The 27,274-nt window shown below is 40.0% G+C and overlaps 1 protein-coding gene across 3 annotated transcripts in view; it reads left to right on the top strand.

Moving 5' to 3' along the window:
• asic2 (acid-sensing (proton-gated) ion channel 2) overlaps positions 1 to 27,274 on the top strand; it is a 400,192-nt gene that overhangs the window by 268,680 nt on the left and 104,238 nt on the right. The window contains exon 1 of one of the 3 annotated variants that reach the window (XM_026164244.2): positions 5,428 to 6,341. The exons of the other annotated variants lie outside the window; for them this stretch is intronic. Within the exon in view, the coding sequence (XP_026020029.1) occupies positions 5,649 to 6,341 (693 nt within the window). The 5' untranslated portion in view covers positions 5,428 to 5,648. Of the gene's footprint in view, positions 1 to 5,427; positions 6,342 to 27,274 lie in introns of those variants that run through there. 3 annotated transcript variants of the gene reach the window in all.

A 27,274-nucleotide genomic window follows, 5' to 3' on the forward strand; every position in this document is an offset into this window, starting at 1 on the left:
TTTTGGTGGCTTTCTTTGAGTGATGTCACCTCCTGCTCCGACAGAGCAGACAGCTGCGCCGTTTACAGGTAGGATGATCACCATGAGCCCTATTATTCTCTATGTGACTCAGACTTTTCAATCAAAATGAGTATGCAGGTGAGTGCAAAGGGCAACTTCTGTAATAGTCGGTCTTGAGTAGAACCAGTTTTTTCTGAATTTGGCACAGCAGACTGATTGCTTATGTTCAATTAAGCAACATGCTGATTTGTGTTTTACTTCAAAAATATACCAGTTATTTATCTCATTCTGTTCACTGAAAAAAGTAAACATTACTTTTAGCTACAAAATTATAGTCCTGTATATGTGACTTGTATATATGTCTGAACACCCCTATGCATTTATAGTCCTCTTCACTAAGACTGAATTTCGTAGCTGAAAGTGGCAGTGATCAATATTCATGTTAACTGATTACTGAAGGTGTTGCTACTGGTAACAAATCCACAGATAACTGCCACTTATCTCACGTCCTTTCAGCTCTACAGTCTCCTTTGTTTGTCTCGGTTTACTGTTTTTAAGCGTCTCACCAGCATTTGTCTTTTGAGCTGCTGCACATGGAGGCAGTTTGTACAGAGTGACATACTTTATCTAAACAAACAAAGTAAAGAAAACCGAGACATATCAGATTTATTTAGCTTAATCCTCAGAATTTTATAGAGCAAAAGAAATGTTGCTTAAAAATACACTGATAAGATTTTGACTACTAATGAGGTCAGTCTTTTTGATTAACAGAAAAAGAGTGACTGCTTGGATAAAAATGGTGTGAACACTGTGTAGGTTTTACAGAAAATGCATTTTAGTGGGTGATTCTAAATGTAAGAATAAGTCACTGAAAAACTTCTGGAAAGTGTCTCCAAGGTCTATAACAGAGAAATGTTTAGTAAAGGTTTAGTCTGGCTTATTTTTACACACAAAAAATATCTAGAGCAGGTGTTGCTATAAACCAAAGAGACTGCCTTCTACAGGAGAAGAATGCCGGAGGACAGTTCTGCCTGCATCAGCTACATCAAAGACACTTTTTGTGTTAATGCAAGGCAGCAGCTGTTTTAAGGTTAAATCAATTAAGCTAAATTGATGAGCACAGCAGCATTCACTACCTTTGTTTGAGTATATGAATTCTTTGATGGGGAACTTGCTGAGGATTTCACTGGAGCCAGTTTTCTGGCCTCAAATGAGCGCCACACCTCAACATGTTGTTATCCCTGACACAGACTCGAAGATGATAGACAAGACCAAGCCAAACCTCTGTCACATCACAAAGGAAGCTATCTCTAGATGGTTCTATGAACCCTGACAACAACTATTAGATGGAATAATGATTAAATGAGCTACTATCATGAGACATCAGTCTTTAAGTTTTAATCAGTAGCTACCCAGGGACTTATCTTTGTATTAAAAAAATAAAAGCTTTAGGTCCAGCTGGAAGATGGAAAGTGAAGCTGCCCGCTAAGCTTTTTTCTCTTGATGACAAGTGTTGCTGCCGTTAGTTTGGAAAAGTCTAACAGCTCAGAAAAAGCCACTGATTGCTTCGCCTGCCACCGCTAACATTTTAAATTAAGCTGGGGTTTTGATTAATGGCATCCCAGCGCATGTATACTGTTTTTCTTTGCCTCCTGTGTCCTGCTTGCCCTTGACACAGCCTCACCTGTGCATTCACCAACAAGGCCAGCGTGGAGCTTGCCCTCTTGTGAATCAACTACAACCTCGCAGAGTTCCTGTTTAACTATTAAGTGTTTAATGCAGGCTTCTGAAACTTTCTAGGCCTCATTAACATGAATCTATGAATGTTTAATTGTGGTTTGTATTTACAAGCTGCTCTCTCGCTGCCAGTTTGCCACTATGTGGCCTTTGATCTTGTGACGGTGCATTTGACTAAAACATACCGGATTATTTTATAGGAGTCACATGCCACGATGCTGCAGCTATACAATGCGGTCTAATTGTATCTGATGTTTGGGCTGGCTGTGTCCCTAATTAATCTGTGATTTCCCTTATGTTTTAGAATTGCAAATTGGATATATTGAGCCTTTGAGCTGTTCGTTACACTGGCTGCATAGCTGGACTGAGAAACCCTCTTTATGGCTCCAAGCTAATTATTCAGCCTGTGGATCCAAGCTCTGGAAGGCTGCCTCTGCCTCTAGCTGTAGGCAGTGAATGTGTGCGTGCTTATGCATTCCACCATAGCATACAGTAGGCGTTAGAAGAAATATGTATACATGCACGCATTTGACATTCCAGATTTCACACTGTGTTCCTGTTCTTTGTATTTTTGCTGGTTATGCATTATACATGGACCTGTTTTAACGTTTTCACAGTGCACGTTTTGCTGTTTGGGAACGATGCGCTTCATTATGTGTGCAAATGCGAGCACATGCCAGTTTGGATTTCTGTGCTAATTTCTCTTGACAGCTTGAAATGTTTCTTTAAACTTATGTGTGGGCTCTATAGTTCAAAGTTAAAAAATGTCTTATCATTACGCATTCAAAGATGAGATCACTAGAAGTTGTCAAGCAGCGTTCGAGAACTTTCAGCTGAACGGCAACAAGCAACACGGTTCCAGTCAAAATCATGTCAAACCCACACGCGGAGTTCGATATTCACCCCGTGATGTTAAGAAACCGTTTTATATTAATTAGTTTGGTCTCTGGCATTTATTATATACTACTACAAAAATGATCTAAGATCCTGATAATTATTCAGAGCCACCACACATTGCAGGTTCTGACAAATTATACAGACGGGTTTAAATTCTGAGCTTTATTTTACATTTTTCTGTAGAAACAGAGAGCAGCTTAGGGGAGTTTAATGAAGCAATCTAAAAAATTAAAATGAAGTGGAAAAATAGCCTTCATCACACAGGGAGAAAATGGTCTCCTCTATAATTGGCACAAGAACATTATTGAATGTTAATGAGTGAAACCTTGAATTTTACAAAACCATGCATTGCAGGACTCGGTGAACAAGAGCCCTTACAGCGAGTTGGCTCTGAAGCTGTCTGTTTACTTGTATTGACGAAGGCTATTTAACTTGACTGTCCTAAACGGAGAGTGCTTGTTGGCGCAAGTGATATTTGCAGACCAGGAATGCAATAATCCTTCACCATTAAAAAAGGAAAAAAAATGGTACAAAAGGTGGGTTTGCATCCGAAACGAGGTAATAAGATAACATTTTGTTGTGTGGAAGGTTGTTCTGCTCAGAGCCACAAAGGACACGCTCAAAGACTGAACTATGCCTCTACGTTTTATGAAAAATAAAATGAGCTTTCTCAGAGAATTGAATATGCAGCCTCGCTTGGTATGTATTAAGGTCGTTGTCTTTATAGAACTACAGAGGCCACCAGCGCTACTTACAAAGAACCAAATAAATTAAAAATGGAAAATATGTGTAAAAAATGAATGATTTACAAAGTTTTTTCAATTCATAGCACTAAACATACCATTGCCAGAGTGTTTATTTGGGTCATATCAATTTTGCTATTGAGATATTAAAAAAAATAACAAAAAAATCAGTGGTTGTTCCTTAACCTGAGTTTAGATCTCAGGTTATGGAACAAGGACAAATGTACGTGAAATAGAGCAGCTTGGAATTAATCAAAAGAAAAATGTGTATATATAATTTTCTTTTCGCTTATTATTTTGCTAGACTAAAATGTCTAAGGTTTAGTTGACCATTTCAAGTTAAAGTTAAGAGAAAAATCCAGTGAATCTCAATGAGCAGGTCTTTAGCTGAGGGGAGACGGTCCCTTTACTAGACAAAGTGCTAAAAGACCAAAGCTAAAGTCGGCAAAGAGTGCATAACCCATTTTATTCCAATCCAGTTTTTCCAAACAAATTTAAAATCTCTATTGCCGGAATAAAAAGAAAGAGATAAAAAAAAAAATTAACCCAGAGAACAAGAGATTCTACGCGTGGCTTTTGTGCACTGCATGCACACAGCAGCCTCTCATCGCTCTGAGGCTGTGTGGCTCAGCAGCAGCAGCAGACAAACAGAGGGGGGCGAAGGACGGCGCAAGTTAGCACAGAGAGAGACAGGCGCTCTCATCAGTGACGGGCTCACCGGCTGCGTGGACAGAGCTGTGGCGCAGGAGGAGGAGAAGAAGAGCAATGGGGGGACAAGCTGCCTGAAAAGCAGAGCAAAACAGAGAAGCAAAAGCGTGAGAGACATCGAGAGAGAGAGGGGGAGAAAAAAGAGAGATCACAGAGAGGAGTGAAGTCATTCAGACCAGGGAGAGGGAGCGAGCTGGATGAAGCTGACAAGGACACAGAGAGAGGAAAGCGCACACAGAAGCCTTTCCTGATGGAAGAAAAGCAAGGGAGTGCTCGGACAAAGTGAAAAAGAAGAAGAGGAGGAGGTGGGGGGTGCCCGACAGGAGGTCGAGCTTACGGGGCTTGACTGACATAAAAGACAAGAGGAGGAGGAGCATGAGGGCAAGTTGATGGATTTGATTTGGAGAGAGTATTTTTAGAAGGAGGAGCGGAGACATGAGGGGAATATTGAGATTAGAGATCCTGTCTGTGAGTGGGGGAGAAAAAACTAGGGGGGAAGAAGAAGAAGAAAGAATAACAGGAGACAGATAAGGGGGAGAGATGTTGAGATGTGAGTGTGACAGAACAGATTATCTCTGGTCTGGTTTCCCGCAGGAAACCGCTGTGAGTGTTTGTCCGTGTACGTGCATGAGTGCCTCCTTCTCCATGTGAAAGTGTGTTGTGGTACGTCTCTAACTGTGGCCGCGCTGCTGAGAAGCAGGTCCGCTGCAAGATGAAGCTGTCCCGTGTTTACCTGCAGGACCTAATAACGCCGGTTAAAACAGAGTTCAGGGACAGACGAGGAGCGGATCAGTGACATCAGAAAGAACTAAAGGCACCAAAAGTGAGACCAGAAAGTGGGAGAAGAAAACAAATGAGGATCGTAGACTTTTGCGAATTCAATTAAACCACATACTTAATAGTGACAAGGAAGTGATTGCTGCCTCTGGCTGATGAATGCTTCTGCAAAGCTGTGAAGCTCAAAAACACATACTTAACCCAAAAGAAGACAAAGCACAGCGCTGGAACACGGCTCTTCTTGCGGACTGCACCACACCAACCAATTCTGTCCTCTGTCATCTCATTATTTTAATTACCTTCCCTTCTTTCATTTGTTTTTTGTCCTCTGTACTAAGCCCGTGGTATTTTGTATTCTGTCCTCTTCTCTCCCTCTCTCCTCCCCTCCCTCTTCCTCTTGCCTTCGCTCTCTCTGTCTCATCCTCTCTTGTTCACTGTCACCCTAACTGCCGTGGATGCTGGAGTCATTCATGTAGAAGACACCTTGCTTGGAGCACATTTGCCTAGCTGATTTTTTTTTTCTGTCCCTGCTGAGCTGGATGATTGGAGCACTCTCACATGGAGAGACCAAGAGAAATGACCAACAAGTAGCTGCTGCTCAGTTCAACAGAGCTCCTGCACCAATAAGAAAAGGCAGCTTCAAAACACACAGCTTTCGTAAGGTCACTTTTTGTGTGTGTGTGCATGCAGTGTCAATGCACTTCAAAGTCTATAGGTCTGTAGTGTTTTTTAGGGCCAACGCATATCCATGTGTGGATTACAGTAGTGGATTTATCCTGGAGCTACATGTGGGCCCCAGCCCTTGAGGCCTGGCTGGGAAATGAAGCCTTTCCCGCAGCTTTAGGAGCACTGTGGACAGCGATGGCCTTGGAAGGGCGCTGTCTCCGGAGGGGATCCCCGGCCATGATCAGAAAAGGCCGTCAGCGGCTTCATCCGAAGCCAACTCTGGCCCAGGTCACTTCCACTCTGCTGTCAAGGACACGCCTACACGGTTTGCGGCATATTTGCGTCCCTGGTGGCTCTGTGGGCCGCAGGGCCTTCTGGCTTCTGGCACTCTGCACCTCTGTAGGGTTGCTTTTATCCTGGTCCTCCAACCGCTTACTCCACTGGCTTTCCTTTCCCACATACACGCGAGTCCACACTGAATGGGCCAAAGAACTGGCTTTCCCTACAGTCACTATCTGTAACAATAACCCTATCCGCCTCTACAAACTCACCAAGAGTGACCTGTACTTTGCTGGCCACTGGCTGGGCCTGCTGCTTGCTAACCGGACAGTGAGACCCATGGTTTTGGACTTGCTTCAGGAGGACCGTCGCACCTGGTTCAAGAAACTGTCAGACTTCAGGCTCTTTCTCCCACCCAGAAACTTTGAAGGGACCAACCTGGAGTTTATGGACAGACTGAGCCACCAACTGGATGACATGCTTCTGTCCTGCAAATATAGAGGAGAGCCATGTGGAGCTCATAACTTCTCTTCTGTAAGTCGGCTTCTTGTGTTTTTCTTTCTGAAAGCAGTAAACTGCAGTATAAAAGTTAAAATAATATTTGCATCATGCTGAAGCAACTCGTCTTTTGCGGTAGTCAGCCTGAATACACAAGACTGTAAAATCTGTTTTACGCATAACTGGCTGTTAAAACTTTGTTGGTCATCATAGAAATGTTTGAACATCATTTTTTGCATTTATTAAATCACCACCAGACCTCTTGGCCAAGAAAATAACCAAGGGATATGAGTTTATGCATTTTCAGAAGATTTGTTTCGGAAGTTGCATGACAGTAGCCATTATCATACATTAACACAGATGAAATGGGCTAATTATCGGCTCGTGGGCAAGAATGGCTATTAAACGACCTCTACATATCAAAAATGTTCTTTAACAGTACTGCCCCAGGTTAGTTTACTGCCTCTGTGTCTGATCACGCATCTTCTTTTTCTCTGCGGATGTGAGTTTGGTGGATTTCTGTGCCCACACTCTCTCGTGGGCTCCCTTGCCATGTTTGAACCATGGCAGATGTTTTCTCTGTGGAAATGTTGAAGCTCAAGCTGTGTTTTAAACTTTTTTTCCCTTTTCTACTATGTACTCAGTGTTGGAAACAGAAGGAGAAAGGATTAAGTATCTGTATGAAATGCACACAAATCTAAACAAATCCATAGTGAGCGTAATTATAGTTGTTTTTTTCGACTGGTGACAATTAAATATATTTGGATTTTACTTTTTAGGTTTTAGTTTAGACTTTTAGTATTTATTTTTTGACATCATTAGTGGCTTTGTCTGCTTTTACTGCAATAAAAAAGGAACCAAGACAAAACATCACATACAGCACATGGTGTGTGCTGAATGTGAAGCTGAAGAAAACAGTTAGAACTCCACGGATTTATTCAAAGTCTAATTTGAGGTCTTGAGGAGTACATATAGCAGGTGGAATATTAGTCATTTGCCATGTGTTGACATAGATTCCTTCTTTTAGAAGAAGCTAGCGTTACTGTCTTAATTGCTATCATTTTGGTTTTGAATGAAGACAACAAATCTGACAAGAAGTAAATTTAGCAGATCTATGTTACCAAAGACTTTTCATTTACTTCTGCTACTAGTGCTGCATTAGTGCTCTGGCTGAACAGTTGATTGTCAAGTGTCATTGTGGGTAGTCTAGGCTTCAGGTTTCAGGTTAATGTCAGGTAATGCTTTCTTTACAACAGTTTATTTTAATTTACTTTAATGCTGATTCTTCTAATGGAGAACATTTTACCACAGGTTCAACATGAAATTTTTAGAAATTTTAGCCCCTGTGTGAAAAAGTGATTGCCCTCCTGAACCTAAACCTAATAACTAGTTAATTAACATGGTATCTAGCATGGACTCAAAACACTGTGGCCAATCCTATGAAGGTTTACCAGTATTCCAAGTTTTCTTCATTTGTGGATATTGGTTCGCTGCAGTCCCAAAGGCTTAGTATCCCTTTACAGATTGATAGATATCAATAAGTTTGTTGTCTAAAGCTGTTTCTTTAGATCGTGGCATGATGTGTTGCTAGTTTTGTTTTTTCCTTCTTCATCAATACTGTCAGACTGGCAGGACATTTCAGGTGGTATACTCACAATTACACTAAAAATCCCAGTGAATTACAGTTGTTGTGTTTAACAAGAAAACTATAGCTAACTGTGTTTTTCTTTCTTTATGCTTTTGAATAGAACTGAGCAGACCATCATCATCATTATCACTTCAGTAATGAGATTCAGAGATGAATAGCTTTTTAGTTGTTCTTGTTGTCTAATACAAGTTCAGTCTTTTAGTGTTTAAGCTCTTACATGGCTTGCCATGCAGCCTTAGAAACAAAAGCTGAGAAACAAAGCAGCATAATTGCATTGCTTCGAAACCTCCTTACAGTAAAGCACAGATTATAAAAAAAAAAACTTAGGGTTAAGGGGAAAATAGATTTTAGGGATGTTCAAGGAGTGTGTTAAATGATAAAACAATATCAGAGATTGAAGAGCCGTCTGAAACCATTAGTTGCATTCTTAAATAACCAATAACCAGAGGTGGCTGTAGCTCAGGAGGTAGAGCAGGTCATCTTCCAATTGAAACATTAATGGGTCAATCTCTGCCCATTCCAGTATGCATGCCACAGTGTCCTTAAGAAAAAAGTATCTCAAGTTGCTCTCCAATATGAGCAACTTGGGCAAGGGTGAATATTATAAAAAGTGCTCAAATGAATGTGTGTGAATCGGTGAATGACACTCAAAATATAAAGCGATTTCAGTCCTCAGGTAGAGCAGGAAAGCGTTTTACAAGAATCAAATCACATTTTGAATGCACTTACATGCCATTTTAGTAGACATACACCCATTTTCTATCTACAGACACACGATGGTTTCATCTCTTATTTTCCACCCTGGTGTATTTTAGAACTTCCAGGACAAAGAAGGACGGAGAGCAGTGCTGCCATGTGAAATAGCTGTAGCTCCAACTAGTGATGAGTGGCTGCATAGCATCTTAGACCAAAGAGTGAACTTAAGTTGTGCATTAATAAAGTTTGAATAATTGCTGTAGCCAATTGTATTAATCATCCAGCTGACTAATCGCACACATCTCGTTGTTTCTGTGTGTGTGCATTTCAGTCAAACTAGTTTTCGTTAGTTTTACTTATTTGTCATGCTGAACTTTGTGTTTACTCTGTCTTTTTGTCCTTTGTCAGAAACAGGACAAAGCACATCAGAGTGCTGCCATGCAAGTTAAGTGTGCAATCAGAACCATGCCCCAAGCCATCCATTAATTTTTTTAAGAATGCTGATGATTGCAGTAAAGACAAATATATATTCTTTCTGGTTTAAATTCAGATATTTGAAATATTTGCAGCAGTAGAAAGGGCTCGTTGCTGCTATCGATGTCAAGGAGAAGCATTCAGTTGGTTGGCTGCAATATAACAATGCAAAACTTTTGATACTGAATCCATTCAGGATGTGAACTGTTCAAGCAGCAGTTCTGTCCTGAATGATTTTCTTGCTTTCACAACATACAAACGTCCAAACATAAAGACTCAATCTGTGCAATCTATCTCCATACCAGTAAATCCAAAAGGCAGAAACCATAAGGAGCTAGGTTGATGCAGCGCTAGCACAGTTTGATCCCCAACCAAGCGAGAATTAGCGCATATTTTTCACCATGTAAGTTTCCTTATTTAGTTATTACATGGATACTACGCCAGCTAATGATAAGTTTCTCTGCAGATCACATTGATGCTCCAGTCCTGTTTTCTTTTTCATCTTGTTGTACCTTAAAGTGGGCCTCATGGCGTTAACGGGCCTCAGTGGTTTTGCTAATCTCATTAGCCTGCTGCTACAAGTCAGCAAAGACTCCCTGAGGCCTATTCATTATCACTGTATTTAAAGCAGCGTCGCTCTAAGACCAAAAAAGATGCAACAGCTAGATTAAACAAGACATAGGAAGTACACGTACATAGACTTGTGGTTAAATAAACATGAGAGAGCTCTTTTCTTTGTGTGTAAAAACTGTCTTAGTAAGAAGTGGGAAATGCAGTTTTAATATGTGTTGGTTATTACAGAGTACAGAGGAACCTTTGAACTGCCAGGCAGCCTCTGGTTTGAGTGGGAGAGGAAGGAAAAAGGTATGACAAGAAGTTGGAAGTGAGTGATGGCATTTAAAAAAAAGCATCTAGTTGATCAGGTCGCAAATACAAATGGTTCCCATAATTCTGCCCAGCCCTTATAGCAGCAGGATTTCATGTGCTAAATCTACTGCATCACAGCGAACTAGTAGAAAGCTGGCAAATCAATAAATCTCTTAGCTCCGTGCTGTGGTTTATGGTGGTCTGTATTGCTCCCACATCTCCAATACTGATGTATTCTCAGCCACCCCACAGCTAGTCCCAATAGCGGGGGATGACAGATCTGGAGAAACGTGCCAAAGGCCAAGCAAACTGTTCTCGGCATCCTCAGTGGGAGTAGCTGATACCTTATCAAATCCCAGGTAACAGAGCCACTTCCTGTGATGAGCAGATATACATCTCCACCATACATTTAAGAGCTCCATCAAGGACAAGATAACTGCACCTGCAGTGACAAATTAAACATTGCTTGGAGTTGGAGAGTAGCACCTAATCATACTCCAAGTAGGGAATGAAAAAAGGTGAACCTCCCTGTCTGCCCACTGTAATGTATCAACTCTATCTCAGTAGAAATCTCATAACTGAAGAGCCACATTAATACTGCCCTTCCCGCCTGTGGGGTTTGACTTGAGGAGGTTCATACGTGTTTTTGAATTGTGAATTATGCAGTACATGTATCAAATATTAATGAATCCAAGTTTTTCTTAGAGCTGGTATATTCTACTTTTAAATCTGCATCTACAGTTTAGAGTCTTTCAGCTCGTTGTTTTGGCTTTACAGCAACTATTGTTTTTGTTTATTCTTAGCAACCTTACAGCTTCCTCTGCATGCCGCTCAGCACCACAAAGCAACTATATTCTGTGTTTGCTGGATGCCTAAATTTGAAGTTGATTATATACGTTTGCCTCTTCACAATATAACATAGACATAGCTTACCCTAAATCCTTTTGTTTTTGTAAATCTGCTCAGGAAGGTAGTTGTTAAGTTTAGTGTGACATTCAACTGCACTAAAATAAGGAAACCCAGGTTCCTTTTAGAAAAAGATTTGAACACAAATCCTTTGCTCTAGTGAAATCTAAAGGTCTCTTGTGAATTTTAGCAGTAATCTTTTAAGCATACTTTAATTTTTCATTAGCCTCATCTCCTCATTGTGTTTAGTAGATGTCTGCTCAGGGTTGCACATGACAAATTTAATAATCTTCTATTGGTGCTGTGGGTCAGGCATGGTGTAATGGACGATGGCTTTAACGGCTCCTCTGTTTAGTGTCTTTGTCTTATGTGACCCCTTAACAGAAACGCGCTTCATTAAAATGCTAATTTTCTAATGTTTGTTGTTTTCTCTGCTCACAATGACATTAAAGATTTTTGCACATATACGTGTAAGCAGCATCCGTGCTTGCATCAGTTTGGTGACATGACAGTTACAAAATTAAACAAAATAGATGGAATCCAAAAAAACAGCTAGTTCTGTGTGTTTGTTTGATTTTAAACTGGTGATTAATGTAATTTCTAGATTGGTTTAGATTTCTAGATCCAGATTTCTAGATTTTAGATTTTCATGTTGATGTAAAGTCAAACCGAAGTCAGAGATGCTAACTCATCGTGAGTTTGAGGTGTTGAATGTTGCCTGGACATCCTTGCTAGATTTTCTAACAAGAGAAAGTTAGTGTTTGTCTGCTTTTTTATTGATTAGAATAAAACAAAGCAAACAAACCAAAACAAAAATATCTCAAGGGCAAAACATGTGATCTCACGTTTGCAGCTTTGTTTTCTACTGAGCTAGTTGAATTCACACTGGAGATTTCTGCATCTCTGTGTTTATGTTGCTGACATTAAAGGTGTAACTGTCTGTAGCGTTAGGCTCACCGTGTAACAAATGAGACAGAATTTAGATCTATATAAAGGTAAATTGCTTAAAAGTTGTTGTTTTTTTAATAACAAGAAAAAAATACTGATTTGCTTACATGTAGAAGATGTTCTGTGGCCATCAACGACAGATATGTTTAATTTGCTCAGTGCAATCCAATTTTATTTATATGGCACATTTCATTACACATAAACTCAATGTGTTTAACACAAAAAAATAAAAGCATCAAAACCTGTGTAGGGTTACAATGCCTTAAGGCAGTGAAACGGCAAAATAAAACTTAAAATACACACTCAGCTATTGAGTGTAAGCCTGTGTGAACAAAGAGGTTTTGAGTTTGTTTTTGAATGTCGGCACAAATGTAATTGATCTCAGGTCAACAGGCAGCTTATTCCAAAGAACAGAACCACAGTAGCTGAAAGCACCTTCAGCACACACTGATTCTAATAACAAAGGATCTCCACCTGATGACCTGAGAGGTCTGACTGGGTTATAAACAGTAAGCAAGTCTGATATGTACTGGAGAACAAAACCATGAAAAGCTCTGTGAACGCAAAAAAGGATTTTAAAGCTTAAGCATCTGTATTGCACTGGGAGGCAATGAAGGGATCACAATATTTTTGCATACTTATAAGGAGTCTGTCCTAATGATGATCTGGAGAGTTCTGCAAATAAATGTTTACAGTAATCTGACCTGCCCGACATGGAAGCAAGACCAATTTCTCAGTCTTTTTGAGTTTTGTTATATTTTTTCATTGATAGAAAGCACTTCTGCTAATTTTATCAATATGATTATCAAACCTGAGATCACTGTCTAAAATAATGTAGAGGTTCCTGACTTGCTCACTGTCTTGCCTCTGTTCAGTTCTAAAAACTTTGAGATATTCAGCAAATAATACCACCAATGCAGGCGTTAGATCGTCATAAAAGGACAGGTACAACTGTCTACCAGCGGAAAGAGAATGGTAGGCTATGTTATGATTCTTTATGATAGCACCAACTGGAAGCATACGAAGATTAAAGAGCAATGAACCAAGACAGACACTTGAGGAATCCCTGATTTAATTTTTATTTGTGCAGATCTACAACTGCTAATTGAAAATGAAAACCTCAACCCTTTAGGTTTGACGAGAGCCAGTCAAGAACCTGACCTATTAAACCAACTGAATCATAAAGCCCAAGTCATGATCAGCAGAGTCAAAAGCAGCACTGTTTAGGCCATTGATGACTTCAGGAAAAGCTGATTCTGGGCTATGATTGGACCTGAACCCTCACTGGCACATATCACTAGATGGCTTTTCTGAAAACATCCCCAAAGAGAATTGTCTACTCCCAAGATCAAACTGGGAATATTTTATTTCTTATGTGAATGCGTAAACTGCTACTTTTTGCAAAATAATATTCCTATTTTTATTGTTTTTGAGCTGAAACAGAAAGTTTGTGAACATCATAGGGTTGTTTTTTTTTTCACTTTTTTATTTAGGCAGTAGATGTACTTGCAGTTGTCTTGGGGCTATTTTCAGCTGAACCTTCCATTTTCATTCTGGAGCTCTAATTATTTGCAATTTTATTGTCTGTCTGGGAAAACCTGAGATCTGCACCACCTTTTGACTTTCCTCTTTTACTTTCCACACCGAGCCTATAAACACAATGAAGAGGCGTATTTGCAGAGGGCCCTGCGAAGCCACCTACAAAGCCTCGTCAATCTCCACTGAGCCTGAAGAGGCCCCTGATTGAGTTTTAAGCACATCCAGGTAATAATGCCAGTCTCTCCTGCTTTCGTTTGTCACAGACCTTTTCGGTAGAATTCCACAAAGTAAGACCATAAGCTATTGATTTGGCTTCAAGTAAACAATAGTGGGAGTCAGGTGGAAGCTTCAGCTCCAACGAGAGCAATCTCATTAACACAGGTGGCCTGGTGCTAACCATGCTCCTCAGCCCCAGTCCAATTTCCCTCTTCAGAACAGATGGCCTGAGTGGTTTCATGAGCTCCAACTTCCAGGTTCCACATTAAAAACCGTAATAGTACTGTGTGTATGAATGGCCACAGCGCGGGTCATTGATATGCCACTAGATGCAGGCGTCATCCAGTAGCTGTTTGACTGCAAGCACAACGAACAGTCACCTTAATCTGCCAGCGTAATGCATGCCTTGAATGCAGATGAAAAGATTATACATGGTTAGTATTCATAAGGTCGCATCAATGCATAAACCACAAAACTTTAGTGTTTGAAAAGGAGAGCTAATGGATACTGTTCTGTTCCATGAATACCATTAGCAGAATCTGTGTCCAGTCTCCACTACACCTTATAAAGGGTGTGAGTTCCAGCAAATGAGCTTTACATGGTCTTTCTTTGTAATACTGCTAAGAAAAACATTTGCGTTGTTGAGCTTCTCTTAGGAGGCTGTGACTGAAGCAGTGGTATATCAAGTAATGGCAGGGTCGGTCTGATCCCGACGCTCTACACTTCGAGACATGTCATCAGGAAAGACGTTAAACCCAAATTTCCTCTCAGTGCTCGGTGCTGACACGCTTTTGTGAATAAGAATTCCATTTTAAAGTGCTAGCTGGGATGTAGTTAAGGTTAAAGGCACAACATGTGTTTAGTATATTTAACATTTATACAGCACATAAGTGATGACACATTGCAGTGATTGCAGTATTTAAAAAGTATGTAGTTTAAAACATTTCACCATTTTCTAGCTCATTTCCCACATACACAAATTCTGCTCTAAAGATATGCATACAACTACGCCCACGATTTAAATCTATATTCATTGTGAGCACCTTTGGGCAAGAAATACCTTGCCCAAAGGTGTTTCTTTTCCCACCTGCAGCACCATCTCCGTGTTGTGCACATACAAAATGGCCAAATAGCTCAGTGCTAATGGACATTATATGAGATCCAGCATTTTGTGTAGTACAACACAAGCAAAGACTACACTGGTAACATTGTCTCAGAGATTACCCTACAGTTGCATCAACAACTCTGTGACAGAAAGTCAACAATCACTAAATGTTCTAAGCTTTGCAAAGGTAAGATGTTATTGCAGGGATGTTTTATCAGATTGCATTACATTGCACTTCTGTATATTTTAATTTCAGAGCACAAAATGTAAGAAGAATATTAAATGCATTTCAGAAGTATAGAGACAGTTCAGTTTTCCAAAGTCCCCCCTGTGAAACACACCGACATCATCTCTACATCACATCACAGGCATTTTCTTTTTGGACTGTGCTCAGCATGCTTTTGATTACATTACATTACATTACAATTTATGTTGATAGTACTCAAGCTTTTGTAAAGTGCCACTTACACTAAAACATTCCATAAACTCATTAGATTTTCTCAGCATAATTAGATGTGTTTATGGGTTTTGAGACAGGTGAACTTAAAATGTCTAATTATGCCACAACAGGAGGGCTTATCAAAAGCTCTGAAGTGTGATTACAGAGTTAGTCGTTTAATGATCAAAATACCTTGCAGAGAAATTCAAAAACAATATTCCAACTTGTAAGTTTATGCAAACACTTTTTACAAGTCAAAAAAATTATTACTATAAGATTATATGAAACCAACCCAACATTTTTTCCATTTCCCTGACAAAGAGAATTACCCAAGTGAATTAATTTGACTCTGCGTCATTTACATCAGAACGAGGAATAAACAAATTGCCAACACAGCTCATAATGCAACAACTGATTCACATTTTCATTGTATCGGGAGTGGTAATTGTTGTAGTAGCATTTGTTTGAGTCACAGTTTATAAGAACAAGAGTGGGTAGTTTTATACACACACACACACACATATATAAATTCTCCTCTCGCCCCAGCGGGCAGTTCAAGCTTGGGTCCTTTACCCGGGGAGCTTGAGGGGACTGCGCTCTTCTGGAAAGAGATCTCGGATGTCATTCCTGGGATCTGCTGGAGCCATTCACCTAGCTTGGTGAATGGGAATCACCTCACCTATTGCTCCGATTACCACTGGGACCACTGTTACCTTCACCCTTCACATCTTGAGCTCTTCTCTGTGCCCTTGGTACTTCTCTGGCTTCTAGTGTTCCTTCTTCCTGATGTTGCTGTCATTCGGTATCGCTACATCTATCATTACAAGCCATCTACTTCTGCTTGTCTATGTAAGAATTTAATCAGATTGCAGTTCTTTCTGATCCTTTGCTTCTGTTAAAACAAAGTACAGCAGTAACAGCCCGTGTGTTAGAATCAATCATATAAACAACCGGTTAGTGCTTGAAGAAAACAAAATCACGCACAGACGGGGTGGATCATTCAGCAGCAGGCACGGCACTGACACTAATATGGGCTTCCCAGCATGTGATAGTGGCTCTGTGTGGTTCTCCTCATAGGAGTCTCTTATCATATGACAGGGCAGCAGTCAACCCATGCAGCCAAAAACACACTCATGCACACACACATAAGATGCTATTAGAGTGTGAAGAGAATGGCGTAGCTGCATGTTTTCTTCCTCACAGCGGCACTCTAAACTTCACACCTTCTCTCTTTTTGAATTCACAGTCTACCCTAAAAGCCTAATTAAGTATTAAGAGGCACATATACAGGAATGAATTTGGCACTGCACAAAATATATATAATTTCTAACACGCTGGAAACAGGCCAAGAACATATTTCCAACTTATTACATCCCACATACAGTACATTCCAGATTTCACGTTCTGAATATTAGATTCAGGGCTCTGCAGTCCCCTAAGGGAGTTATCATGACATACAGAATGACCATAGAGTACATCATTTTGACCTTCTTTTAAAACTTGCTTTCTTCCATTATATGGTTTGTGTTTTTTTTAGATTTAAATCAGCTGGCTTGGGTCAAAATGTGTCTTGGCATTAGAAGATAAAAGTTCCTTGGCTCTGGGAGAGGGGGAAAAAAGCAGATTCAGCCATGTTAGACATATTTAGTCCCACCTAGCTGCATCCCTTCTTATCATGCTGCATTCCCTTATATGCAGATGCTGGATATGCATAACAATATTGTCTGATTTGATCAGAGACTCATGTATCATAAAGATTCTGGTGTCAGCCCACCTCATTTATGTTCAGGACAAAAGCAGCCATTTCTTATTCCCATTGTTTTTTGAAATCTCGTTTTTGAATGCTACAGTGTTACTATTCCATCCAGGAAATGCGCCTGCTGATGGACTTTTTATGGTTTCTGGTGATACCTGACAAAAAACTAGCAGTTCCTTTGCACACTGCTAGTTTTCTTCTTCAAATTTTAAAATGGGAAGATATCTTAAGGCGAGAGAAACTAGACTTCAGTCAGAGCTCCCCCCCCATTTTTCCCATTTCCATTACTTGTACCTTTGTTCAGTTACTCCCAAGCTGCTTCAGCCTAGATGATCTGTAGTGAACAGTATGAGGTTGTTTTTTGGATGACTCTCAGGTGTGTGTGTGTCTGAAAATTCCTACAGCCTGCAAATGTTGCTGTAGATCAGGCTTCTCTGAGGACACCTGTGTAAATCAGGTTTGAGAACGAAGGACCACAGCACAGGCAAATGTAAACAGACTTAAAAGGGCAAGTAGATGTTTGTTCTCACTTGAATCTCACAAGATTATGCTTTGAAGGAAGAATCAACGAAGGATACCAGCCTACTCTCCTGACAGTCTGTTTTAAGGCTGTGCATCTTTAATGAAAGCTGGTTCTACTGATGCGCCTTTAGCCAGCACTCAAAGTTGCGTTCCCTCACTCACACCCTGTGCGTACACTTCCTTGCGCATGTCCACGTTTCCCATATAGACTTCATTTCTTATATTTCTGACCTGTCAGTTGAACTGGATACTATTGATGTCTGGCTTAATCCATATTTTATAACTTTACCTCAGTATGTCAGTAGTTCAATTTTGGACTCTCACCTCCTTTTTAGTAGCTTGAAAAAAATAGCACATTTTGTATGTTCAGCCTAGAAATACCAGACTGTAGTCAGCTAAATGAGTCTGCGTGTGACTCCCTTTCTGCTTTATCATTTTGGGTTTTCTGTGAGTCTTTGATATGGCGTCCCTTGGGTCCATTTTGTTTTGGGGGAGGCAGAGAGGAGAGGAGGTTGTTTTGTAAGTCAGAGGGAAATAGGTAAAACGCTAAGAAAGGGATTAGGCATCAAGAGACAAAGAACACAGCAATGTGCCAGATTTAACCTTAGCAATATCAAAGAGAGAAACCTGTCTGAGATTCTCAACTTCTGTCAATAATTTTTTTTTTTTTTTTTTTTTTTTTTGGCCTGCCCCGTTTGGCTCTTTTGCCATCAGAATTGTTGTCTAAAGGCAAAGAAAGATGCCCAACGGATTTACTTTACCAAACTGACCATCCCAGCCTTGCCGTAATGGTCCATTTGATTCACCTTTTATTGTTTATTTTATTTTCACTTACTGAATACGGGACAGACTTGACTTCTGTCAATAATTTAACATATCTCTCAGATGTTTGTGCCTCTCTTTCAGACAAGAATACACTCATAAAATGAGCTATTTACAGCAATTCATCCTGTTAACTTGGCAGCACATTTTAATTTACCTTTACAGTCTCACCCATATGTTGCATACAGATATGTAAATATTTCAGTATTACCCATTGCTTATATCTACCCTATACCGTAGGTGGCAAATTAAATATTGCACTCGTCTTAATTAATAAGAAATTGCCATATGTCAACCCTTGTAACAGAAATAATAGAGAGAAAAGAAACGTTGTGTGAAATCCAGCTGAGACTATTCAGATATGTTCCTCTCGCTCTACACTAACTGCATGCTTTCTTTCAATGCTATTGTACGTTCTCAGCCTCACAGTGAGGCCCTGAGATAAATTATGTCTGAATTGGTGCTATATAAATATATTTTAATTAAATTAAATGGGAATGAAATAATTATTTTTCTGTTCACTGAAGAAACAGAAGTTTTTTCCTTTTTCCCTCCGTGTGCCTTCAGGTTGTATTCGTTTCTGTTATTCACTATTTAAAGTTTTGCTGTGTTTCAACCATCATACAGAGTCGCAGTCATTAAGAAATCTTAATCGTTATTGATTTTGATGGCGAAATGATTTTTTCAGAGCAATTAAAAAAAGAGAAAAAAAACATTTCACGTAGTGTGTAGATATATAAACTACAGTGGCAAGTTAAAGTAAGGAAATATTTTCGAAGGTTTACTACTTTTAAAAAGGTGTGTCTTGAAATATGTCAGTTCTTTAAATATTATTATAACGACAGCTATGAAGAAAAACAATCTATATAACATAAATTATTTATATTCCATTTATACAAAAAGAAAATTTACATAGTGTTCATGTGAAAATCTATTCGGTAGCTTGTGAAACCACCACTCTGGTTCATGCCGTCAGCCCTTTTAATTCATCAACCAGGGAAATTAATTTTAAAACCTTCAGAAGAAAAGCATGGCTGGTGTAAAGTGTTCAGCAGTACTCCTACGTTCCATATGCAGTCCTTTGAAAAACTGCCCCGTAATTCATTAGTTTGGAGAAGCACCTTCATCGGCACCAACTTAAACTTGTTTTCAGTCTCTCACAATGTTGTTGAGGGAGTTTGCCCCACTCATTTTTACAGTGTTGCTTATGTTCAATGACGTTTGCAGGGCAATCACTTAATAACAGCCCTCTTGAGGTCTTGCAACAGCATTTCAGGTCTAGGTCACAACCTTGACTGAGTCATTCTTACACCTTGATTCTCTTCTTCTTCTGTCACTCTAAAAGTAGTCCTTCTTTTGGCCTGTTGAATGACTCAGCTTCACATTTTATCATTGTTAGGCTGGGAGCACCTTGTTAAAGTTTACAACCCTGGCGTGAAATGATTTTGTTGAGTTTATACATCGCAGAACTGATGGCATAACAACAGAGATGAGCTCTTTGGTGATTTTGTTAAACTCATAACCAGGTTGTGACAGTACTGACGGGAAAACATCATCTCAGAGGTGAAGTATTGCGTGGGGAGCGTTATGATTTGTAAGTGCTGCCTCTGGACCTGGGCACCATGCCATCACGGAAAGGAAAATAATTTCCAGGTTTATCCGCATATCTTACCGGATAATATCACAGAGGCTCTCTGCCAGCTGATGCTTAGCAGAAGTTGGGTGATGCAGCAGAACAACGACCCAAAGACTCAAGTAAATTGGCTTCAGTGTATTTTCATGGAAAAAAAAATTCAAAACCTGATCATTTTCTGTGATGTTGGATAAAAGCCAGGATCTGCTCTGAAGACCTGAATACAGAAATATCTTAAATTTCAAAGTGCATGAAGGGGAAAAAAATTAATGTCACAGTATATCATGATGACTGTGTGAAATTTTGAGTTTGAAGTTTGAAGATATCTTTAAAGACATATGATGATATGCAGTGTGGAGTGCATTAGTTATTGTTTTCTTTGTACCTGCTGATTCAGGTTTTTCTGCAGCTCTCCACAAGCTGTCCTTGACTCTTGGACAACCCTTCATATGATTCTTTTCAATGCTGTGTCTGAAATCACCTGGTTGTAGCCAGTTTATTAGCTTTTTTTTTTTTTTACCACTGTTATTCAATGCAGCCTGAACTTTCTTAGGTAATGTTTCCTCTAATTCCTTTAAGGAGGTTTCAGGAAAAGATTCCCAGCTTTCCAGTACCACTGTTTGAAATGCAGCTCCGATCCATGACAGAACCTCCGATATGTTTTATAGCTGGCTGAAGACATTCAGGGTTGTACCTCTTTACAGTCCTCCTCTCCACTGCTCTACTCCCTCTACACTTCAGACTGTGTGGCCACCCATGGCTCCAACACCATTGTGAAGTTTGCTGACGACACAGTGGTGTTGGGTGCCATCTCCAACAACGATGAGGCGGCCTACATGGATGAAGTGAAGAATCTGGCATCGTGGTGCCAGGACAACCACCTCCAGCTGAACGTCAGCAAGACCAAGGAGCTGGTGGTGGACTTCAGAAGGGGTCAGCACAGAGACTACAAGCCCATCATTATCAATGGAGCTCCAGTGGAGAGGGTGCAGTCCTTCAAGTATCTTGGTGTTCACATCTCCTCAGACCTGACATGGGCTGCCCACATTCAGGTCCAGACCAAAAAGGCTAGGCAGCGCCTGTATCACCTACGACAACTGAGGAAGTTCAGGGTCTCTCCAAAGATCCTCAGGATTTTCTATACAGGCGCTGTGGAGAGCATCCTCACACATAACATGACATCGTGGTTTGGGAACAGCTGTGTGAAGGACCAAAAAGCTCTCCAGAGAGTGATCCGTACAGCAGAACGCTGCTGCAGGATTGCTCTCCCCCCGCTTCAGGACACCTACACCAGGAGATGCCGGACTAGAGCAGCACAGATACTGAAGGACCCGTCCCATCCAGGCAACAAACTGTTCCAACTTCTGCAATCTGGTAGAAGGTTCCGCATCTTCCGGGCAAGGACAGAGAGACTCAAGAGGAGCTTCTATCCCCAAGCCATCCGTGCCCTAAACACACACACCCGCCCTCTCACATCATCTATAATTGACTGAGACAGGACTCTCTTCCAGACACTAAACCAAGGCACAATGTACATTTCAATTCCTTTAATTTTAAATATGTTTATATTGTCTATCCTGTAAAATAGTCAGATGTCTATTCATATTAATGTACAGAATTCACCTGCTTGCTGCTACTACTGCACATTCACCCAGTGTATATACTATATGTATGTATGTATGTGTATATATATATATATATATATATATATATATAATGTTCTTCCTCTACACCCCCCCCCCCCAATTTTTGCACATGTCGAGGAGCGTGTCAGGCTACATTTCACTGTGTGTTATACTTGTATAACTATGCATGTGACAAATAATAAAGAACCTTGAACCTTGAACCTTTACATGTTGATGACACGTTGAATAAAAAAAATGCCCAAGAAAATCAAAATTTGGATTGATCAATTATAATACCTGTCACAGATGATTTTCATTAAAGTTTTATGTAATTTAGAAAAACCTAAGCCTTTTCACCTTGTTTCTGATGATGGCAGTAAGTGGATTAAACTGAATGATCACGACATGTATCGGGGTTTAAAATTGAACCTTGTATCAAGGAAATTTCCCCTTTTGTCACGATTTAAAATTGTACCCTGTATCAACGCTGGTTCATCCTTTGACTTTTATGCCTTTTTTATGTTTCAATTGTTCAGTGTTAAGTGACTTAACAAAGAAGGGGGGGGGGGGGGCTCATTCATCTGATGTCCAAAGAAAAACTTTTAAAGATCTTCAGAAAGCCCTGAGAACATCTGTTTAAAAACTACTTAAAAAAAAATAACAAAGTCTGGGTAGTTCGAAGCAATATATAAAGAAATGAGCGGTGTCTTAAGACTTTTGCAACACTTGGCACGAGAACCAAGCTAAGCTTCCAAATAGAAATGACTGCAGTTGGAAATAAGAGTGAAAATGCACATTGGGTAAGTTTCTTTTTAGCAACAATATCTATGAGAGAGGGACTCAAAATAAACTGCAGTGTTTGTGTTCATTGTGACGAAGGAACATGTCACCTAGAGCAAGAGTGTGACTCACTGATATGATTTTAAATAGTTTTTGGGCATAGGCATGAAAGCTCTATGGCAAAAAGAGGTGCAAGTTATATTAGGCATTGGATATACAGAAAGTTAGTGGGAACCGTTCAGCACTGCTTTTGGTTTTTTCTGTACGAAAATAAAAGACTTTGCTACTAGAGGTTCTTAGATTAATTAGAACTTCAGAGGTTAGTTACCCCTCCATGTCACCAACAAAATCAATCCAACCAGTAAGTCTCACTTTCACAAATAAGTGCAGAAATGGGGTCTAAGTTGTAAGAAATGTCTGTAATTCTTATAGAATATGTCTTCTATACATTCACAGTCATCTCTCACTGCTGACAAAGCTGCTCACAAAGTCTGTGTAAGCGAATTGCACCTCCCTTAGCACAGCAATTAGTGTTTTTTTGTTTCTTCCTCACAAATAGTGTGTTCCCAAACCAGACTGAGACTATATGAGAAAGCCCACATTAGCTCTGCAGTGCTTTCAGTGTTCTCCCACACTGCCCTCCTCACTGAATGAGACCCATGACTCTCCTTCACATAAATGTTTCTTTACAGTGTGCAGGCAAAGCGCTTCTTACAAATATGTGAAATGGGAGACATACAAAGCTTTAGCAAGAAGCATTTCCAAGATAGATGGACATATGAAGAGGGGGAATGGAGGAGCAGAGTGTCACACTGGCCCTCAGAAGCTCATCAGCATTATAGTCCACATTCCCGTGGCACCATGGGCACAGGTGGCACTGACTCATTATTCAAACCCCTATGGGCTATCTTTCATGGATAAAGGGAATTATGGACTACTATTAGCACATCCCCACTGCGGCAAGGAGTATTCGTATGGGTCAGGACACATGTGGGAGACAACAAAGAAATGGGCTGAAAATAGCATGTATATCATAAAGAAAATAAATACTTCACATATTCTTTCTCAAAAAGGATAAATCTGCATTTCCGCATTATAAATGATAAAGGTAAAACAGGCTAAATAAATTAGATCCTAAGCTGTGACCCCCCTCTTTACCCATGTTTCTTAGCCATATTTATGCAGGCTGTGTAAATATAGAAGAGTACAGCGGAGGAGAAAAACAAACAAGTATACAGGTAAAAGCTGTGGAGCAATAACAAAATAAGGCAGGGAACGCTTGCTAGACTGGCAGAGATCGGTGTCAGACCCAGCAAGATCAAAGTGTTTTTCTAGTTTTCACTCTCTGTCATACTTTTGCAGACACATACACAGTACAGTCAGCGACACCATTAGTTATGAGTCTATCTATGCTGGCTCACCACAAATAAAGCCTACAGTATAAGCCTACATGCACATCATGTAAAAGCCAAACAGTAGTCATTATTTCCTACATTGTTTAGGTTCTGGACATTACTGTCATCTTTAAACTTTACATACAGTGAATCTTATATCACCAGAGCAAGAAACTGAGCCATAATAGTGTAGATATGTCGCGCTATAAGGACATCTGTCCTTACAATTAGAGGACTATCTATTTTTAGGTTATCATAAAGAGTATTGTATCAGTGCAGTATTTGGGGCTCTTGATATTGAATGCAAAATGAGTTTGTTTCTAAATGTTGGAAACTAAGAAAAGAATATAATTAGTCTGTGCTCACGGAGTCAAACGCAGGAAGATGGTAACACATGCCCTTTTTGCTATTGCTATGCTCTGATATAAATATATGAAAGAAGTCATTTTCCATGTTGGTAAAATAACTCACAACGTTACAGAACAGTTAAGGTAAAGGTGACATAGTTCATTTTCTTTTCTTGGACTTTGCTACAGTTGCTTCCCATAATAAACAATTCAAAAACCTTCCTTGTGTGTCTTCCACTTGGCTTTGGCACAGCGATTCGCTACTGTCTAAAACTAGCTGCTTTAGCTCCTGTCCCTTTAAGGCTACCCTCCATCCACAAACAGGTTTGAGAAGGAGATGGGTGGGACTGCTATGCTCACAACCAGAGCTGTCTGTCTGGACGTCCATATTAACGATACCTCATAGAAGTAAGTAGAGTAGAAACCACCAGAAACACAGTGTGGAGAGCATTCTGAAGTCTCCGGTTTAGCCTCTTAGGAATTAGGTTTGTATACACTGACCTCATTATCATATATATAACATTTACACAATGTCATACTTTTGCAGATACTGTACACATACAGACGGGAAGAGCATAAAAAAACCTTTTTACCACATATGGATAGCCAAGATTTCTGTGCTGCATGACTGAGAATTATTATAGTTCTGTTTCCATTAGAAGTAGTTTAGGCAATCGTTTTTTGAAACACATTAAACAATGAGCAGCAGCAGCAGACCCAAAGCACAGTACAGCTTCTGCCAGAAAAGTTGATAACTTAGGAACACAGACAACTCAGGCTGATGGACACAACTGCATGAAAACCTGAAATTTAAAATTGAAATGCATTCTTTGATCTTCTTTTACCCTCTGACAGGTAGCTCTCAAAGTAACTTTGTTCAAAGAGAGTCTGACAAGTATACATGTGAACTGCCTGAGCTGAGCAGCCACGATGGGCTAGTTAGTAAAATAAGCTGAGCTTAGTGCGTTGAGCAAAGTGGTACCCAGGCTTAAAGAACATCCCTAACCAAATTAAATGCAAATCACTGCAGTGGTTTCTGAAGCATGTCAAAACATTCCTGTACAAAACTGTACTTTTTTCTCAAATTCTTAGTTTTTTTTTGTTGATATAGTTTTATCAAATTTGCCTGCAACCTGTAGACTGCATTATATAGATGCTGCATATAAGATTACACTAAACATGTCTAATTTTGTTTGCAAGAACACAATAAACAAAGTAAAGTGATGTTAATAAAATACAAAGTAAATAAATGAATAAAAATGTATTACAGTAGTGCACACATGTATAATATTATGATTGTTTACAAAGATTCATAAAATAAAAAACTGCCAAATTCAGCTTTGAGAATTTTCAAAGACTGGTGTAAACCCTGCGATGATTACTAATCTCTAAATTGCCTTGTTCCCTGTACCATAATGATGTGCACCACTATCTACTCCTTTCACTCAGGATTTCAGTGTTTCATCCCTATCACCTCCTCACTTCCCTCAAGGCTTTGTGATTTGCCGGAAGAATGCAGGTCCTGACAGCACTGTTAAACAGAGACCCAGCTGTCCTTCTGAAGGACAGGTGCTTCTGGCCCATAGGGGACCTTCTTGGAAAGAGGACATGCTGGGGCTGTCCATACTGATGATGACAGCTTTATAAAAACTTTAACCCAATGCACAAAAAGAAAGCTGAAGAGCACGAGTCAGGCAGGCTGCATGGCCGTGCTGAGATAAATGGGAGTCCTAGAGGGAGGGCCTTGGACTCATCAAGTTCTGTCCTGAATCATTCTTATCAAATGGATGATCAGGAAAAAAAATCTTTTTCAAAGTCAAGCATGCAAAATGAATATCTGTCCCTGATATGTTAACCTGGCAGTATAGAAATCTCATCTGATTCATGTTTTGCCCACTGCATTTTGCTGTAGTCTGTGATGCTGCCTCTGGAAAGGTGCAGTGTCGTGGCGAGTTATGCGCCTCAGGTTTTTTGTGGTATGAGTGCCCTCCTCCTGAGAGCATTCATTTTCTCAAAATATCATGCTGCTTATCAGCCTTGTGCCAGTTGCAATGTGTTATATTCCTTTCTATCAACGTAGCTAGTGATTCCATTAATCACAAATAAGAATACACATTTTTTAATATAGTCAGTTGTAAAAAAGAAACAATGCACTCTCAAATTCAAAGTGGGAATGCTTGGCTATAATGCGCAGCACCATGTTTGGACAAAATCAAAGCACAAACCTCGTACCTTCTGTAATAGTGAACGTGGGATGATTTGTGGTTGCTGTGCAGCCACAGGACCAGACGCCTTGAAGTCATTGACTCGGTCCTGGACTTGTCCTGATACCAAAGAGTCAAATGTGAAGCCATCTGACAGTTAAAGCTGGCCAGTGAGTCCTTCAGCAGGACAATAATCGAATCTACAAGAGAATGACTGAAAAAGAAAACAGTCAAGGTGTTGCAATGACCCATTCAAGGCCCAGACCTAGATTATTATTATTATTATTATTTTATGTGCATTGAAGTTCTATAAAAATTTAACAGTGCAAATGCAAATCCTTGCTGGCAGTTTAACCAAAAGGCATTTCCAGTGGAAATTGGCCAACATATCCTCAGCATAACCATGTATAATATCCACAAAACTTAAAAAGAGGTTATACACACACAACACGGTAATATTATGTTGAAGCACCGTACGTATCACTCCGCGAGGCTCCTGCCTACGATAGTCGTAATGCTCCGACAATCCATCAAGCAGTGCGGCTTCGTAGCTTAGCAAAGTCGTACTAAAACATTTGACAGATTTTCGAGCGCCGTGTACGACATAAAATCATTTCGAGGTCAGTAAACACAACCAGAATTCATACGGGATTATAAGGGGACCTGTCGACTTTCAGAAAAATCAAAGGATTGATTTTAAGTGTGCCATATTTTCCAAACAACACGGTAATAATGACGGCCCGCTAGAATGCTCTACCAAAAATAGTGCTTTGTTGTGTATCTGACGGACAAAAGCTAAACCAGTGAACCGCTGAAGTTGCAGCATTTTTACAAACCAATTCTGGTTCATCCGTTTCATTCAATGATCCGTTTTCGCCCTTTTCATTCTCTGTCACCGCCGTGCTTTTTCCGCCATGTGCATGTGAAAACAAAGGCACTGCACATGCGCGTTTTACCCATATTCTATCACGATATTTCATTTCCTTATCGTTGCCCAACATTATACCAGTATTACCGTGAACGGTATGATATGGCCCAGCCCTAGTGC

The sequence above is a fragment of the Astatotilapia calliptera genome, chromosome 4 (assembly GCF_964374335.1).
Source record: "Astatotilapia calliptera chromosome 4, fAstCal68.1, whole genome shotgun sequence".
NCBI lineage: Eukaryota > Metazoa > Chordata > Actinopteri > Cichliformes > Cichlidae > Astatotilapia > Astatotilapia calliptera.